General features: G+C 36.8%; 1 protein-coding gene across 1 annotated transcript; it reads left to right on the top strand.

Annotated features, from left to right (window-relative positions):
* The first annotated feature begins 793 nt into the window (after positions 1-793).
* Positions 794-1726, top strand: LOC140516518 (olfactory receptor 4C11-like). Its single transcript, XM_072627478.1, has one exon. It carries the CDS (start codon positions 797-799, stop codon positions 1724-1726), a length of 930 nt encoding a protein of 309 aa, XP_072483579.1. The 5' UTR covers positions 794-796.
* The last annotated feature ends 16295 nt before the right edge of the window (positions 1727-18021 follow it).

Here is an 18021-nt window from a genome sequence, read left to right as displayed (position 1 = left end):
TTCAAAATGAGGATTTTGGAAATCACACTGTGCTGTGACCTTATCAGCCCACATCTAGAGATTGTGCCCAGTTCAATGTGCTTATTATAAAAAGGTGTTTACAAGCAGTAAAATCTCCATAGACTGACAATGAGGAAGGTGAGTATACTGCATGTTATACGATATTTAGTGGTTTAAATGACTAGAAAAAATTTTCATTAAAATAAAATGTTTATGGAGGACATGACAGCTTTTCGAAATTTTTGAAAAAATGCCATAGGGAAACAGAAACTCGCCCACTTTTACTTGAGATCAAAATTATAAACAGTTGTTATATGTTATAAATATATATATATATATACATTATAGATATAGATATATAGAGAGAGATAGATATATGTCTGATGGAAGGGAAAATTTCTTATCAATTAAATCTATGAAATTTTGTAATAACATAATAAAATAAGACTAAGTACAGCAGAACAATGGGAAATAAGCAAGGAGAATGTCAGTTTTCAGAAAATAATAACTTCAATAAGTTAGCAATTCATATTTTATCCTTTTATTGCAAAAGAAACTTATTCTTCCATAAGCAACCTCACAATGTGGGGGGGGATCAAAATAAATAATGGGAATTGTATTTTCTTTTTAATATTCCATATATGATTTTTACAGGTACAGGTAACACTGAAATCCTTGAGAACAGAAAATGATTCAGTAAGACACAGAGTCGCTCGGTCTGTTTTCCTAATTCACCTCTCTTCTGTTTAGGTAATGATTAGTTCTCACATATTTCCTTCCCATTTTCATTGAAGACATGGAAATGAAAAACAATGTGACTCAATTCATTCTCCTTGGACTGACACAAGACCCAGAGAAAAAGAAGATAGTATTTGCCATTTTCTTGGTTTTCTACACTGCAACTGTGTTAGGAAACCTCCTCATCATTTTGACCATAAAGGCCAGTCCTGCACTTGGGGCCCCCATGTATTTTTTTCTGACCTACTTGTCCTTTGCAGACTCCTGTTTCTCTAGTACTACAGCCCCCAAAATGATTGTAGACAACCTCTCTAAAAAGCAGACTATCTCCTTTGATGGGTGCATGACCCAACTTTTTGGAATGCATTTCTTTGGATGCATGGAAGTCTTGGTCCTTATCCTCATGGCCTATGACCGCTATGTGGCCATCTGTAAACCTCTACACTACACAGTCATCATGAACCAGAAGATTTGTGGGATTTTAATAATATTGGTGTGGGTGGGGTCTTTTCTGCATTCTATCACGCAGATCTTCCTTGCCTTGAGTTTACCTTTCTGTGGTCCTAATGTTATTGATCACTATTTCTGTGACTTGCAGCCTTTATTGAAATTGGCCTGCACTGACACATATGTGATAAATCTATTGGTTGTTTCTAATAGTGGAGCCATATGCATGATGAGCTTTGCAATTCTAATGTCCTCCTATATTTTTATCCTTTATTCACTAAGAAATCACAGTGCAGAAGGGAAGCATAAAGCCTTGTCGACCTGTACCTCCCACATAATTGTGGTCATTATATTCTTTGTTCCTTGTATTTTCATATATACTCGACCTCCAATTATCTTCCCTTTGGATAAGCTTGTGTCTGTCTTTTACACCATTGGAACTCCTTTGCTCAACCCCTTGATCTATACCCTGAGGAATGCAGAAGTAAAACATGCTATGGGGAAGCTATGGAGTAACAGTGTAATTTCCTATGGCAAATAGTATACATAACTTCCCACCCAAAGTTACTTGCATGTCACTTCACTGCTGTTTACTTCAGTTTCCTCAACTTGTAAAATAAGAATAATGACATGTATCTCACAGGGTTGTTGTGAGGATTAATTTAGATAATATTTTAAAGTGCTTAGCACAATGTCTGCACTATAATAGATGTTTAAAAATGATTATCACCTTATGCTTCAAATAAGATTTGGACCAATGTGAAGAAGAGATGTTATCAGCTTGTACTTGTTCCTGATCCCTGAAATTATGAGCACAATATGTAGGCAGTTAAATACAGAAAGACTAATGAATCTTTTATTTTCAGCCTAAAATGTCAAAATAATGACAGCACTATGAATGTTTACAACTTCCAATTAGCCTGGTGCTTGTATACCCTATATTGAAGCTACTATGTGTATGTTGTTTTTGTTGACTAGAGAGGAAAATCAATGATATTATAGCTTTCAATTGAGAAGGGAAGTTAGAGGTCACATAATGCAATTATTTCAATTGATTTGTGAAAAAACTGTGGACCATAATGGTTAAAGATTTCACCTAAGTCGACATAAATCTTAAGTGACAGAAGTCTTGGATTTTCATCCCAGTCTGGGACTATTTTCAATATATTATGCTGTTGTCTAATTCAATTGTTCCTTTTTCTATTCTTCTCCTGGGCCATTTTTCACTCCTCAGATATGTATCTAAATCTTCTTGACATGAAAGAAGAATATGTTCCTTTCTATTTGGAAAATATTCTTTTGCTAATTTACAAAATATTTTTCTTTCAAATATGTCTCCTTTCATTGAAACAGATTAAAAGTCAATGACTTCTTGTAAAAAAAAAACCACATATTCAGAAAAAGCTTTTCACAAAATACAACACATATTCCTATTGAAAAAACTGGAGAACATAAGAATAAATGGAACTTTCCATAAAATAGTAAGCAGTGTCTACCTAAAACTTTCAGCAAGTATTTTATGCAAGGGGAATAAGCTAGATGAATTTCCAATAAGATCAGGGGTGAAACAAGGATGTCCGTTACCACAACTATTATTCAATATGGTACTAGAAATGTTAGCTGTAGCAATAAGAGAAGAAAAATAAATTGAAGGAATTAGAATAGGCAAAGAACAAACTAACTTATCACTCTTTGCAAATGATATGATGATATACTTAGAGAATCCCAGAGAATCAAGTAAAAAACTACTTGAAAGAATAAACAAATCTGGCAAAGTTTCAGGTTACAAAACAAACACACACAAATCTTCTGCATTTCTATGTTACTTATAAAGCCCCAACAGCAAGAGAGAGAAAGAGAAATCCCATTTAAAGCCATGGTAGACACTACAAAATATTTGGGAGTCTACCTACCAAAACAAACCCAGGGACTATATGATCACAATTACAAAACTCTTTTCACACAAATAAAGTCAGATCTAAATAAGTGGAAAAACAGTTGCTCGTGGGTGGGCCAAGCCAATATGATAAAAATGACAATCCTCCCTCAATTAATCTACTTATTCAGTGCCATACCAATCAAACTATCAGATAATTATTTTGCAGAGCTAAAAATAATAATATCGAAATTGATCTGGAAGAACAAAAGGTCCACAATATCAAGGGAAATAATGAAAAAAATGCTAGGTAATGTGGCCTAGCTCTACCAGATCTCACATAGTATTATAAAGCAGCAATTATCAAAACCACTTGGTACTGGCTAAGAAACAGGAGGGTAGACCAAAGGAATAGGTTAGGTACCCAAGACAGAGTAGTCAGTGAATATAGCAATCTACTGTTTGATAAATCTATGGACCCCAGCTTCTGGTATAAGAACTCACTCTTTGACAAAAATTGCTGGGAAAACTGGATAACAGTATGCTGGAAACTAGGCATAGACCAATCCCTGATACCATACGCAAGAAAAAAGTCCAAATCGGTACATGATCTGGGTATGAAGACTGATACTATAAAGAAATCAGTGGAGCAATGAATAGAGTGTTTATCAGATTTCTGGACAAGGGAAGAATTTTTTAGTAAACAAGAGATAAAAAATATTCTGAAGTGCAAAATGTATAATTTTGATTCCATTAAAATGAAAAGTTCTTGCACAAACAAACCAAATGCCACCATGATCAAGAGGGAAGCAGAAAACTGGGAAAGAATTTTTGCAACTAGTGTCTGTGATAAAGGACTCATTTCGAAAATATATATAGAACAGAGTCAAATGTGCAAGAATGCAAGTCATTCCCCAAAAGATAAATGGTCAAAGGATGTGAGCAGGAAGTATTCAGAGGAAGAAATCAAAACTGTCCCTAGTGTCTAAATCACTTTTCATTAGAGAGATGCAAATCAAAAGAACTCTGAGGTACCACATCACACCTATCAGATTGGCTAACTTGACAGAACAGGATGATGACAAATGTTGGTGATGTGGGAGAGCTGGAATACTAAGTCATTTTTGGTGGAGGTGTCAGCTGATCCAGTCATTCTGGAGAGCAATTTGAAACTATACCCAAAGGGCTACAAAAATGTGCATAACCTTTTACCCAGCAGTACCCCTTCAAGGACTGTATCCTCAAGAGATCATAAAAATGGGAAAGGGTCCCACATGTACAAAAATATTTATAGCAGTACTCGTTGTGTTGGCTAAAAACTGGAAATCAAGGGAATGTCTGTCAATTGGGGATTGGCTGACTCAATAAATCGTGGTATATGAATATAATGGAATACAAGTGTGCCATAAGAAATGGTGAACAAGAAAACTTCAGAGAGGCCTGGAAAGATTTGCTGAAAGACAGTAGCAGAATCAGGAGAATTTTATACACAGTAACAACCACAGTATGCGAGGATTTTTTTCTGGTAGACTTAAAACTTCTTTCCAATGCAAAGACTTAAAAAATTCTCAGTGGTTTCTTAAGGCAAAATGCCTTCGACATACAGGGAATGAACTACAGAATTCGATAGCAGAATGTAGCAGATCTTTTTCTTTTGTGTTACGTTTTGATTTGCTTTATGATTTCTCCAGGCATTTTAATTATTTTATGCAACATGACTAAGGTAAAAATGTATTGTTTTTGTTTTATGCATTTATTTTTTATTCTCAACATTTTTTCCTAAAACTTTCAGTTCCTTCTTCTTTTCCTTCCTCCCTCCTCACTCATGCCCACCGAGAAGGCAAACAGTTCAATATAGACTATATATATGTAGATTTGCAAATTACTTCCGTAGTAGTCATGATGTGTAAGATTAACTATATTTCACTCCATCCTATCCTGCCCCCCATTTCTTCTTTTATCGATTTTGACCTTGTCCCTCCCCAAGTGTGCTTACTCCTAATTGCTCCCTCCTACCGCTTGGCCTGCCTTCCATCATCCCTCCCCTGACCCTGCTTATCCCCTTCTCCTCTACTTTCCTAGAGTGTAAGATAGGTTTTCATACCAAATTAAGTGTGCATATTATTCCTTCCTTGTGTCAAGTGTGAGGACTAAGTTTAACTTTTTCCCTCTCGACTCCCCCCTTCTCACCTCCACTGAAAAAGCATTCTATTGCCTCTTTTATGAGGATAATTTTCCCCATTTCATTTCTCCCTTCCTCCTCCAAATATATTCCTGTCTCCCCTTAATTTTATTTTTTAAATATGATCCTTTCCTCTTCAACTCACCCTGTGCTCTCTGTCTCCATCTCTGTTTCTATCTGTCTCTTTCTCTTTAATCCTAACCCTAAATGCTCTCTCTCTCACTCTCCGCATGTATGTATGTACGCGTGTGTATAATCCCTGCAACTACTCTGACACTGAGAAAAGTTACAAGATTAACAAATATTATCTTTCCATGTAGAAATGTAAACAGTTCAACTTTAGTAAGTCCCTTGAGATTTTTTTCCCCTTTTACCTTTTCATGACTCTATTGATTCTTGTGTTTGAAAGTAAAATTTTCTTTTCAGCTCTGTTTTTTTTTTCCATCAAGAATGCTTGGACATCCTCTCTTTCAATGAATGACCATTTTTTTCCCTGAAGTTTTATACTCAATTTTTCTGGGTAGGTTATTCTTGGTTTTAATCCTAGTTCCTTTGACTTCTAGAATATCATATTTCACGCCCTTCAGTCCCTTACTGTTGAAGATATTAGATCTTGTGCATCCTGATTGTATTTCCACAATACTCGAATTGTTTCTTTCTAGCTGATTGCAATATTTTCTCCTTTACCTGAGAACACTGGAATTGGCTACAATATTCCTAGTAGTTTCTGGTTTTGAATATCTTTCAGGAGGTGATTGGAGAATTCTTTCAATATTTATTTTGCCCTCTGGTTTTAGAATGTCAGGGCAGTTTTCTTTGATAATTACATGAAAGATGACATCTAGGCTCTTTCTGTGATCATAGCTTTCAGGTAGTCCCAAAATTTTTAAATTGTCTCTCCTGGATCTATTTTCCTGGTCAGTTGTTTTTCCAATGAGTTATTTCACATTATCGTCCATTTTTTCAATCTTTTTGTTTTGTTTTGTAATTTCTTTGTTTCTCATAAAGTCATTAGCTTTCATGTGTTCTACTTTAACTTTTAAAGAACTATTTTCTTCAGTGAGCTTTTGAACCTCCTTTTCCATTTGACTAATTCCTCTGTTTAAAGCATCCCTTTCCTCATTGGCTTTTTGGACGTCTTTTGCCAATTGAATTAGACTATTTTTAAAGGTGTTATTTTCTTCAGCATATTTTTGAGTCTCCTTTAGCAAGCTTTTGACACACTTTTCCTGATTTTCTTGCATTGCTCTCATTTCATTTTTACTCCACCTTTCTTACTTGATTTAAAAATCCTTTTTGAGCTCTTCCATGGCCTGAGACCATTGCATATTTATTTTGGATATTCGGGATACAGAAGCCTTGACTTTTATGTCTTCCCCTAATGGTAACCATTGTTCTTCCTCATACAAAAGAGTGTGAGAAAATATCTGTTGACCAAGAAAGTAACCCTCTCTGGTCTTACTTTTTTCCCTTTTTGGGCATTTTCCCAACCAGTTACTTGACTTTGCGGTCCTTTGTCAAGAGTATGGTGTATGGTGGGGAACTGGAAGTTGTCAGTCCCTCCAATGTTTGAAAATATATTTAATATAAAGGTATGGGCAGTACCTACATAAAACTGTATTCCCTCTCAAGGAGGGAGGATGAAGGAAGGGAGGAAGGAGAGGGAAGAAGGGGCGAAAATCTAACTTCTATGGAAGTGACTGTAGAATACTGAAAGCCAATAAAATACTTTCTTTTTATTAATTTATTTATTTATTTTAAGTTTTCCACGTTCATTTCCACATAATTTTCAGTTCCAAATTTTCTCCCCATCTCTCCTATTCCTCATTCTAAAACGCCAAGCATTCTGATGACCCCTTCCACCAATGTGTTCTACTTTATAACATCTCTCCCTTCCCTTATCTCCATCTTCTCTTTTGTGCTGTAGAGCAAGATAAATTTCTATACCCCATCACCTCTATTTCTTATTTCTCGGTTGTATGCAGGAACAGTACTCAACATTTGTTCCTAAAACTTTGAGTTTCAAATTCTCTTAATTCCTCCCTCCCCACCCATGTCCACTGAGAAAGCAAGCAATTCAATATAAGATATATATATATCTTGTTTGGCAAATGACTTCCACAATAGTCATATGGCATAAGACTAACTATATTTCCCTCCAGCCTAACCTGCCCTCCATTTTTTCTCTTCTCTCTTTTGACTTTGTCCCTCTCCAAGAGTGTTTGCTCCTAATTGCTTCCTCTTCCTGTTTTCCCTCCCTTCAATCATCCCCCCACCCTGCTTATCCCCTTCTCTTCTATTTTCATGTAGTGTAAGATATATATATAGATATATATATATATATGTACATATATATATATAATACACATACATGTGTGTGTGTGCGTGTGTTTGTGTGTATGTGTGCTTGCATAATCCCACCAACTAACCAGATACTGAGAAAAGTTTCAAGAGTTACAAATATTATCTTTCCATGTAGGAAAGTAAACACTTCAACTTTACTAAGTCCCTTATGATTTCTCTTTCCTTTTTACCATTTCATGCTTCTCTTGATTCTTATGTTTGAAAGTCAAATTTTCTTTTCAGTTCTGTTTTTTCACTAATAATGCTTGAAAGTCCTCTATTTCATTGAAAGACCATTTTTTTACCCTGAAATTTTATACTCAGTTTTGCTGGGTATGTGATTCTTCGTTTTAACTCTAGTTCCTTTGAAGTCTAGAATATCATATTCCATGCCCTTCAATACCTTAATGTAGAAGATTCTTGATCTTGTGTTATCCTGATTGAATTTCCACAATACTCAAATTATTTCTTTCTAGCTGAGTGCAATAGTTTCTCCTTGGCTTGGTAACTCTGGAATTTTGTTACAATGCTCCTAGGACTTTCTGTTTTTGGATCTCTTTCAGGAGGTGATACGTGGATTATTTTAATATTTATTTTGCTGTCTGGCTCTAGAATATCAGGGCAGTTTTCCTTGATAATTTCATGAAAGATTACGTCTAGACTCACTTTTTTATCATGGCTTTCAAGTAGTCCCATAATTTTTAAATTTTCTCTCCTGAATCTATTTTCCTGGTTAGTTGTTTGTTCAATGAGTTATTTCACATTATCTTTCGTTTTTGCATTCCTTTGGTTTTGTTTTGTGATTTCTAGGTTTCTCATAAACTCTTTAGCTTCCATCTTTTCCGTTCTAATTTTTAAAGACTAATTTTCTTCAGTGAGATTTTGAACATCTTTTTCCATTTGACTAATTCAGCTTTTTAAAGCACTCGTCTCCTCATTGGCTTTTTGAACCTCTTTTGCCAGTTGACTTAGACTATTTTTAAAGGTGTTGTTTTCTTCAGCATTTTTTGGGGTCTCCTTTAGCAAGCTGTTGACTCGGTTTTCATGATTTTCTTGCATCTTTCTCATTTCCCTTCCCAATTTTTCTTTCATTTCTCTTACTTGACTTTCAAAATCCTTTTTGAGCTCCTCCATGGCCTGAGACCATTGAATATTCATTTTGGAAGTCTGTGACACAGAATCTTTGACTTTTATGTCTTTCGCTGGTGATAAGCATTGTTCTTCCTCATTTGAAGGGATAGGAGAAAATACCTGTTCACCAAGAAAGTAACTTTCTATAGTCTTATTTTTACTCTATTTTTGGGGCATTTTTCAAATCAATTACTTGACTTTTGAGTTCCTCGTCAAGAGTATGATATACTCTGTAAGATCTCAGTTTCTAAAAGGTGGCACAATCAAGCCTGTACACTGATCTGGGAGCAACCAGAAATTTTTTGCCCAGCATCTGTGCGTAGGAGAATTTCTTCTACTTAACGACCTTACCTCCAGTTCTGCCACACCAGCACTCAAGGCTGAGGTTCAGATCAGCTGCTCACGTACCCCAGGGGTTTTACTATGAGGCCTCCAAAAATGAATGTCGACTGCTTCTGTCCTCTGCCGCTGCTACCTGGGTCTGGAGCTATGGAGGGACCCTGCTTCTATCTTGGTCAGCTGAAAAAGCCCTCTCACTGACTTTTGCCATCTTTGGTTTGAGGGACCTGCGAACTGCCTCTGGTGCAGCTGGAGATTCCTTCCCCGACGCCTGCCCGGGTCCGCCCCACTACACTGTGTGGTCAAGGCTGCGCTGAGCTCTGCTCAGTGTCTGCTGTGACAGACTTTTCCCGTTGGCCTTCTAGGTCACCCTGGGCTGGAAGTCTCCTCCACTCCATCTTTCTGTGGCTTCTGTGTCTCTAGGATTTGTTGAGATTTATTATTTACAGGTGTTTTATGGGCTGTGTGGGAAAAGCTAGAGTATATATATAATATATATGTATATATATATATATATATATGTATATATATATATATATATATACATATATATATATATATATATATATATATATATATATATATATATATATATATATATATATATATGTATATATATATATATGTCTTTGTACCCTGCTTTCTTGGCTCCATCACCCCATACAAATAAAATAATTTTTATAAATAATAAAAAAATTAAGAAAAATAATGTGAATTGCAATTACCAAAATTTTTCTATCCTACAACAAAATAGAATAATGGGAAAATGTTTTCAATGTTAGAAAATATGAGGAGTCATATTTCTCTAGCTGACTTATTGTTTATTTCACTTCAGGGGTCCGTGCCTCACTTTTCTCATCTTTGTCACAAATCAAAATGATACCTGATCACCTACTTCTCAAGAATAAAGGCATGAAATGTGATCATTAACACAAGTGGTCCTTTCTAAATAAAGTAATTACTCAAATTAATGGAAATACTAAATATTGATTTTATTTATTGACAATCAAATGTGCATTATATCTGAGATCCTTGTTTATCGAACACAGCACAAACGCTTTGTCCTAGCATTCAAATCTATAACTTATCTTTGCACTTGATTCCCCCTTCCCCATTCATCTACAGGAAACAATTTTAATAGCTAGCCTATTTTCTTTCTTTATATTTGCCCACTGGGAAGCCCTGGCATCAAGTCTCATTTCCTATTCCAATTGATAATGGAATATTGTTCAAGTTCCTTTACTATTCACTTCTACAGGCAACTCTATGACTAAAATTTAAATAATAGAAAGACTCATATAAAGTTCCCTGTACGTATTAAGTGCCAAGTTGTAACTACTTCTAAAAAAAAACTTAAAATAAAACAATGATGGAAAATGTCAAGGAGAGGAATGAAGAGATGTGGAGGAAAAAAATAAGTCATATGAGGAGGGACCTGAAAATTGTGCAGAAGTGAAATATGGAGGACAGAAAGTAGTAGGGGGGATCTTAGAAGTATGATATGTATCATTTCATCACCTTACCTTTAATATCACTTTCCAATGCAGACACAAGCTGTTAAGATGGATTTAGGAGCTGATGGATTTCATCCACAAAATGTTTGAAAGTTCACAACTCTTTCTTATTTTCTGTCCCAAATTTATAAAAGAATAGCTGCAAGAAAGGAAGCCACAGGGAGAGGGTAGAGTACATTTATGTTACATTTCTGTTACATTATTCTCTCTGTATAAACCAATCTCCCCAAACTCCTCAAACAAAATCCAGAGAACATTGAGTCTTCTAGATATAAACACTGGTGTACTGAAGAAACATCATTTGAGGAATCATTTCCTTGCCTGCCTTATATAAACATATAGTTACACACACACACACACACACACACACAGGCATATACATACACAAGCGTATGTCTGCGTGGGAAAGTTACTAGAAAGAGAGCCTGCCTAGAAGGAGGAGATAAACACTGAACTCATTACTATGTTCTGTACTTTTAGGAATGGACAAACATATCAAGATATCCCTTAAATTCACATTAACAATGGTAACTGAGAATTTCTCTGTTGTTATGCTGTTTTCTTTTCTCCTGCTTGTTACATTTAGGAATATGGGAGTGAGGTAGGTTTTGTTGGTGATATGGTATGTGAATCATCCTGTTGTAAGATTAGTACTGCTCTAAGTAAATGGAGAGACTTAGAATTCATTTGGTACCCGTCAGCACTAACATCCTTCCTTACAGTTAACAGAAAAGACAATTCCAGGTGTTCTTACTCATGGTAGAAAGAGAATCAGGGACTTTTTATCTTCAAGTTCTAATGTTTTAAATGGACCTAGAAATATCTACTATTTGAATTGAGTTTTCCACTCCTTCCTCCATTGTTCTGTGCCCAATTCTGTTCTGCAATGGATACTGATAGCCTGATAGTGTTTTCCAAACACATAAACCTTTGTGGAAAGTTCATCAACATTAATAAGCTTAGACAGTTATCTTTCATCCTTTAGAAAACTGAGAAAATACTGCTGTTGGAGATTTGGCTCCAATGTTCATTTGACTTTGCCCAGGTTAAGAACAAACAGTCAATTAGCAACAGACTGCTCTGGTGCCAGGTGTTGGCTGAAAAGGAAGAAAAGAATTTATCATTCAGAGCATTTTTTATGTCCTCCTCCTTCCAGTATTTTTATTTTCTATGGGGCCAAAAGAAGGATAAGTGAATCTGGTGTTAGAGGCATTGATGCACATGTACTGCTACTATAACATCTATCTAATAGAACCTACCAGGTGCTTACAACCCTGCGTATTCAATGACTTCTCTCAGAATGTGCCCATCAAATTTAAAAGTATGCTCTTTGGTATCACTGTCACTTCCAATGTTACTCATCGTTGGGCTATAATCCCCCTTTTGTCATTAGTGGAAACTTCTTCAATTCTATGTTCAACACCGCTCTCATGAAAAAGAATCAATTATTTCTTGATGGATCTTAGAATATTAGAATAAATTATAACCTCGAAAATTTTCAAGTTCACGTTCCTCATTTAATAAATGAAGAAATGAAGCCTCACAGAATTTGTGAATCTCTTAAGATAAAAGAAATTCTTTTTTTAAAATGTTAAAAAAAATAAGTATTATCCAGAAGCCCAAATCACCACCAATAACAACAACAGCAAGTAATGCTGTGGACAATAGGGACTCACAGATATTTCTTGAATGAAGGAAGTAAGATGGCCATGATTTTAGCTTTAGAAAGATCACTTCTTTCTGCACAGTTCACAAATTTCCACGTCACATTTTGTCAGGAACCATATTCTCGGTTTCATTCCAGTATGTAGTATTTCGGGACAAGTAGTAACTCTCCTATGAGGGCTGCCAAATCCTTTTCTGATATGCTCACTTACGTTTTGTGTCTACCTCCACCCAACTCTTATTCATGGCTCCAAGAAGATGCTGTATGGACAGCAACCATGCCCCATAAAACCGTCTCAGCAGATTGGCTAAACCAGATTTATGAACATTCATGCTTCAAACTCCTTGAATACTTAGGGGAAAGTCAACCGCAAATACCTGAAGACATTGCACCAGCAGAATGAGCAGATGAAAACAAGTTGCCCCAATGACTACGAAGGTAGCTGAGACGAGCATGGGGTAGTGCTTATCCCTTGGTCACACATTGAAGATGCTATGGTCATAGATTGAAACAAAGTCCATTTCCAGGCCTTTTGACTTTTGTCTTGTTACTGGACTTCAATAACTCTGGAAGAGAGAAATGAGTCAAGCCATCATCCTGTGATGTTATTGGTTTTCTTTGAAATGAAAGACAAGGAACAATATCTACATATTACATTTTATGCTTTAAAATGACTCATATAGAAATCCTTTTGAAGTTCTATGTTTGTATGCAGTAAAGTTGGTTCCAGGAAAGAGTGGTGTCAAGAAAATGTAGAGAGAGAAAATGATCCAGGAGATTATGATGATCAAGAATGAGAAGATAGGGGGCGGAGCCAAGATGGCAGAGTAGAAAGACGCATATACACATAGCTCTGAACCCACAACCCGTAGAATATCGGTAAAAAGGAACTCACGGCGAATTCTGGAGTAGTAGAGGCCACAGCGCAGTGGAGCAAAGGAGATTTCTGTTCCAGAGGGACCTGCAAACCTCTCGCAAAAGGTCCATAGCGCTGCGGACACGGAGACCAGCCCAGCCCTGCCGTGGCCGCAGCATGGAGAGGAGCAGATCTGAGCGGACTTCAGGGACAGGATCTCCAGAGGCCACGCGGGTCCCTCCACCCACAGGTGACGGTGGTCAGTGAGAGGGTCTTCTTGGCGGGTCGAGAGGGGAGTGGGGTGCCCCCATAACTCAGACCCCCTCGGGAGGCAGTAGCTAACACAGCGGCAGACCAGGGCTCCCCAAGCAGGCAGGAGCCTGGATCCATTGTTAAAGGTCTCTGCATAAACCCCCTGAGGGAAATGAGCCCTTGAGGCTGCCCTGTCCCCACCTGAGCACCTGAACTTCATCTCACACTGAATAGCAGCCCTGCCCCAGCCCAAAGCCCTGAGGCTGGGAAGCAGCATTTGAATCTCAGACCCCAAGCTCTGGCTGGGAGGATCAGGAGGCGAGGTGGGTATGAGGAGAATATTCAGAGGTCAAGTCACTGGCTGGGAAAATGCCCAGAAAAGGGAAAAGAAATAAGACTACAGAGGGTTACTTTCTGGGTGAACAGGCATCTCCTCCCTTCCCTTCTGATGAGGAAGAACAATGCTTACCATCAGGCAAAGACACAGAAGTCAAGGCCTCTGTATTCCAAACATCCAGACTAAATATTCTGTGGGCTCAGACCATGGAAGAGCTCAAAAAGGATTTTGAAAATCAACTTACAGAGGTGGAGGAAAACCTGGGAAGAGAAATGAGAGATATGCAGTCAATGCATGAACAGCAGGTCAGCACCCTGCTAAAGGAGACCCAAAAAAATGCTGAAGAAAATAACACCTTGAAAAACAGGCTAACTCAATTGGCAAAAGAGGTTCAAAAAGCCAATGAGGAGAAGAATGCTTTCAAAAGCAGAATTAGCCAAATGGAAAAGGAGATTCAAAAGCTCACTGAAGAAAATAGTTCTTTCAAAATTAGAATGGAACACGTGGAGGCTAATGACTTTATGAGAAACCAAGAAATCACAAAACAAAACTAAAAGAATGAAAAAATGGAAGATAATGTGAAATATCTCATTGGAAAAACAACTGAACAGGAAAAGAGATCCAGGAGAGACAATTTAAAAATTATGGGCCTACCTGAAAGCCATGATCAAAAAAAGAGCCTAGACATCATCTTTCATGAAATTATCAAGGATAACTGCCCTGAGATTCTAGAACCAAAGGGCAAAATAAATATTCAAGGAATCCACAGAACACCGCCTGAAAGAGATCCAAAAAGAGAAACTCCTAGGAACATTGTGGCCAAATTCCAGAGTTCCCAGGTCAAGGAGAAAATATTGCAAGCAGCTAGAAAGAAACAATTCAAGTATTATGGAAATACAATCAGGATAACACAAGATCTAGCAGCTTCTACATTAAGGGATCAAAGGGCTTAGAATTGGGTATTCCAGAAGTCAAAGGAACTAGGACTAAAACCAAGAATCACCTACCCAGCAAAACTGAGTATAGTACTTCAGGGGAAAAAATGGTCTTTCAATGAAATTGAGGACTTTCAAGCATTTTTGATGAAAAGACCACAGCTGAAAAGAAAATTTGACTTTCAATCACAAGAATGAAGAGAAGCATGAAAAGGTGAACAGTAAAGAGAAGTCATAAAGGACTTACTAAAGTTGAACTGTTTACATTCCTACATGGAAAGACAATATTTGTAACTCTTGAAACTTTTCAGTATCTGGGTACTGGGTGGGATTACACATGCACACGCACACACACAGAGAGACAGAGTGAATTGAAGAGGATGGGATCATACCTTATAAAAATGAAATCAAGCAGTGAGAGAGAAATATATTGGGAGGAGAAAGGGAGAAATGGAATGGGGCAAATTATCTCTTATAAAGGAGGCAAGCAAAAGACTTATTAGTGGAGGTATAAAGAGGGGAGGTGAGAGAAAAACATGAAGTTTACTCTCATCACATCCCACTAAAGAAGGAATAAAATGCACACTCATTTTGGTATGAAAACCTATCTTACAATACAGGAAAGTGGGGGATAAGGGGATAAGCAGGGTGGGGGATGATGGAAGGGAGGGCATGGGCAGGAGGGAGCAATTTGAGGACAACACTCATGGGGAGGGACAGGATCAAAAGAGAATAGAAGTAATGAGGGACAGGATAGGATGGAGGGAAATATAGTTAGTCTTATACAAAACAACTATTATGGAATTCATTTGCAAAACTACACAGATTTGGCCTATATTGAATTGCTTGCCTTCCAAAGGGAAGGGGTGGGGAGGGAGGGAGGTAAAGAAGTTGGAACTCAAAGTGTTAGGAACAACTGTCGAGTACTGTTCTTGCCACTAGGAAATAAGAAATACAGGTAAAGGGGTATAGAAAGTTATCTGGCCCTACAGGACAAAAGAGAAGATGGAGACAAGGGCAGAGAGGGATGATAGAAGAGAGAGCAGATTGGTGATAGGAGCAATTAGAATGCTCGGTGTTTGGGGGGGAGGGGACAAAAAGGGAGAAAATTTGGAACCCAAAATTTTGTTAAAATGAATGTCAAATAAATAAATTTAAAAAAAAGAATGAGAAGATAGCAAGAGAAGATACCTAAGTCAAATGAGATAATGAGTAAGAAATTAGGAAGTCCCCTCAAAAAAGTTTCATTTTTTTTCAGTGAAGTCTGAGGCAATTTCTTTGACTACAAGGGTGAGTGATAGGGTACTTTGGGTTGAGGGAGAGATTTAAAAGGTTTTTGAAAAAAACTATTGTGGTGAACTAGAGATCTAACAGAATCTGTCATGGTAAGAAAAAGGATTATCTTAATGCAGTGAGTAAGAAGGTAAGGCTATTCTTTTCCAGTCAGTTCTTCAGTTATATCTGACATTCAGTGACCCCATATGTGGTTTTCTTATCAAAGATACTAAAGTGATTTGACATTTCCTTCTCCAGGTCATTTTTTAATAAATTAACTAATTTTTTCTCAGTTTTGAGCACTCAGTTCCATAAGTCTTAAATTTTCTCCCCCTCCCTCCCCAACATGGCATGCAGTCTTATATGGATTCTACACATCCATTCTTAAACACTTTTTCACATTAGTCATGTTCCATAAAATACTTAAAACGGATGGGAGAAACCATGAGAGAAACCAAACAAAACAAAATTTGGGAAATGAGAAAATACCCTGCTTCATTCCGTGTTCCAATTGCATAGTTCTTTCTCTGTATGTGGATGGCATTTTTGCTTCAAGAGTCCTTTCGGAATATTTTAGGTCCTTGCATTTCTCTGAATGGTTAAGGCTATCAGAACAGTCCTTGAACAGTGTGGCTGTTACTGTGTACAATTTTCTCATGGTTGTGTTCACTTCACCCAGCATCAGTTCATATCAATCCTTCCAGGTCTTTCTGAAGTCCTCCTGTTCATCATTTCTTAGAGCAGAAGAGTAGTTCATTACATTTATGTACCCGAATTTGTTCAATCATTCACCAATTGATGGACATGGCCTTTATTCCCAGGTTTGGCTACCACCATGAGAACTGCTACAAATATATTTGTACACCTAGGACATTTTCCCATTTTCGTGATCCTTTTGGGATAGAGTCCTAGAAGGGATATTGCTGGACCAATGTGTATACGCATTTTTTGTGGACTTTTGCACATAGTTCCAAATCGCTCTCCAGAACAGCTGGATCAGCTCACAGCCCCATCAACAATGAATTAGTATTCTAACTCTCTAACATCTTCTCCAACATTTTTCATCTTCTTGTTTCACCATGTTAGTCAATCTGATAGGTGTGATTTGGTACCTCAGAGTTGTTCTGATTTGCATCTCTCTAATCAATAGTGTTTAAAGCAATTTTTCATATGACTGTAGAGAGCTTTAATTTCTTCCTCTGAAAACTTTCTCTTCATTTCTTTGACCATGGGAAGGCTGTATGAAGCAGACTATTTTCTCTTTCATTATGTTTTGGTTTGGTTTTACTTTTCTCATGGTTTCTCCGATTCATTTTAATTCTTCTACGCAACATGACCATTGTGAAAATGTGTTTAATAATAATAATAATGTTGTAGAACCCATTTAAGATTGCAGGTCATTTCTGCTAGGGAGAAATATGGAAGGGGAGAAAATTTAAGAGTTATGGAAGTGATTGTTGAAGACTGACAACAAATAACTTAATTTTCAAAAGCTCTTTACATAGACCAGATCATGCCTTGATTTCATAGAAAAGTTCTAGACAAAATTTCAGGCAAAGAAATCTATATCTACTAATAACTATTGCATATATAATAAAGTAAAAAGTATTCCTTTAAAAAAATCAACAAATTTTAAAGTGTTTTATTCTAAGCAAACTCATGGAGTAAGTTTTGGTAGAGGACTAGGACAGTGGGGACAACAACAATGGGAACTCAAAATTGTGGACTCAATTTTCTTAGATTAAAGAATATTTTTTGCGATATTATTTTTCTCAGTATCATTTATTCCAATTTTTATCACAGAATTAGAAGTCAAAATTCTCTTAGAAGACAAATTATCTGGGCTCCTGTTTTTCACTAAAAAACGAACTGTAGTTGGGAATTGATGTGGTAATATACAAGAAATAAATAACAGAATGAAATACTGTTGTGCTATAAGACATGATGAATAGGCAGAGTTCAGAAAAATTTGGAAAGACTTAAATGAACTGATGCTGAGTGAAAATGAGCAGAACCAGGAGAATGTTATAAGCAGTAAGAGCCAGAGTGTGTGAGGATTGTTTCTAATAGGCTTATCCCTTCACACAACTTTAAGGACCTAAAACATTTCCAAAGGATTCATAACGCAAG

This window comes from Notamacropus eugenii, chromosome Y (genome assembly GCF_028372415.1).
Source record: "Notamacropus eugenii isolate mMacEug1 chromosome Y, mMacEug1.pri_v2, whole genome shotgun sequence".
Lineage (NCBI taxonomy): Eukaryota > Metazoa > Chordata > Mammalia > Diprotodontia > Macropodidae > Notamacropus > Notamacropus eugenii.
This window is presented reverse-complemented; position numbering and strand designations above follow the sequence as displayed.

What these genes read in the sequence shown, in the direction of transcription:
- LOC140516518 (XM_072627478.1), top strand. Translation starts at nt 797, where the DNA reads ATGGAAATGAAAAACAATGTGACTCAATTCATTCTCCTTGGACTGACA.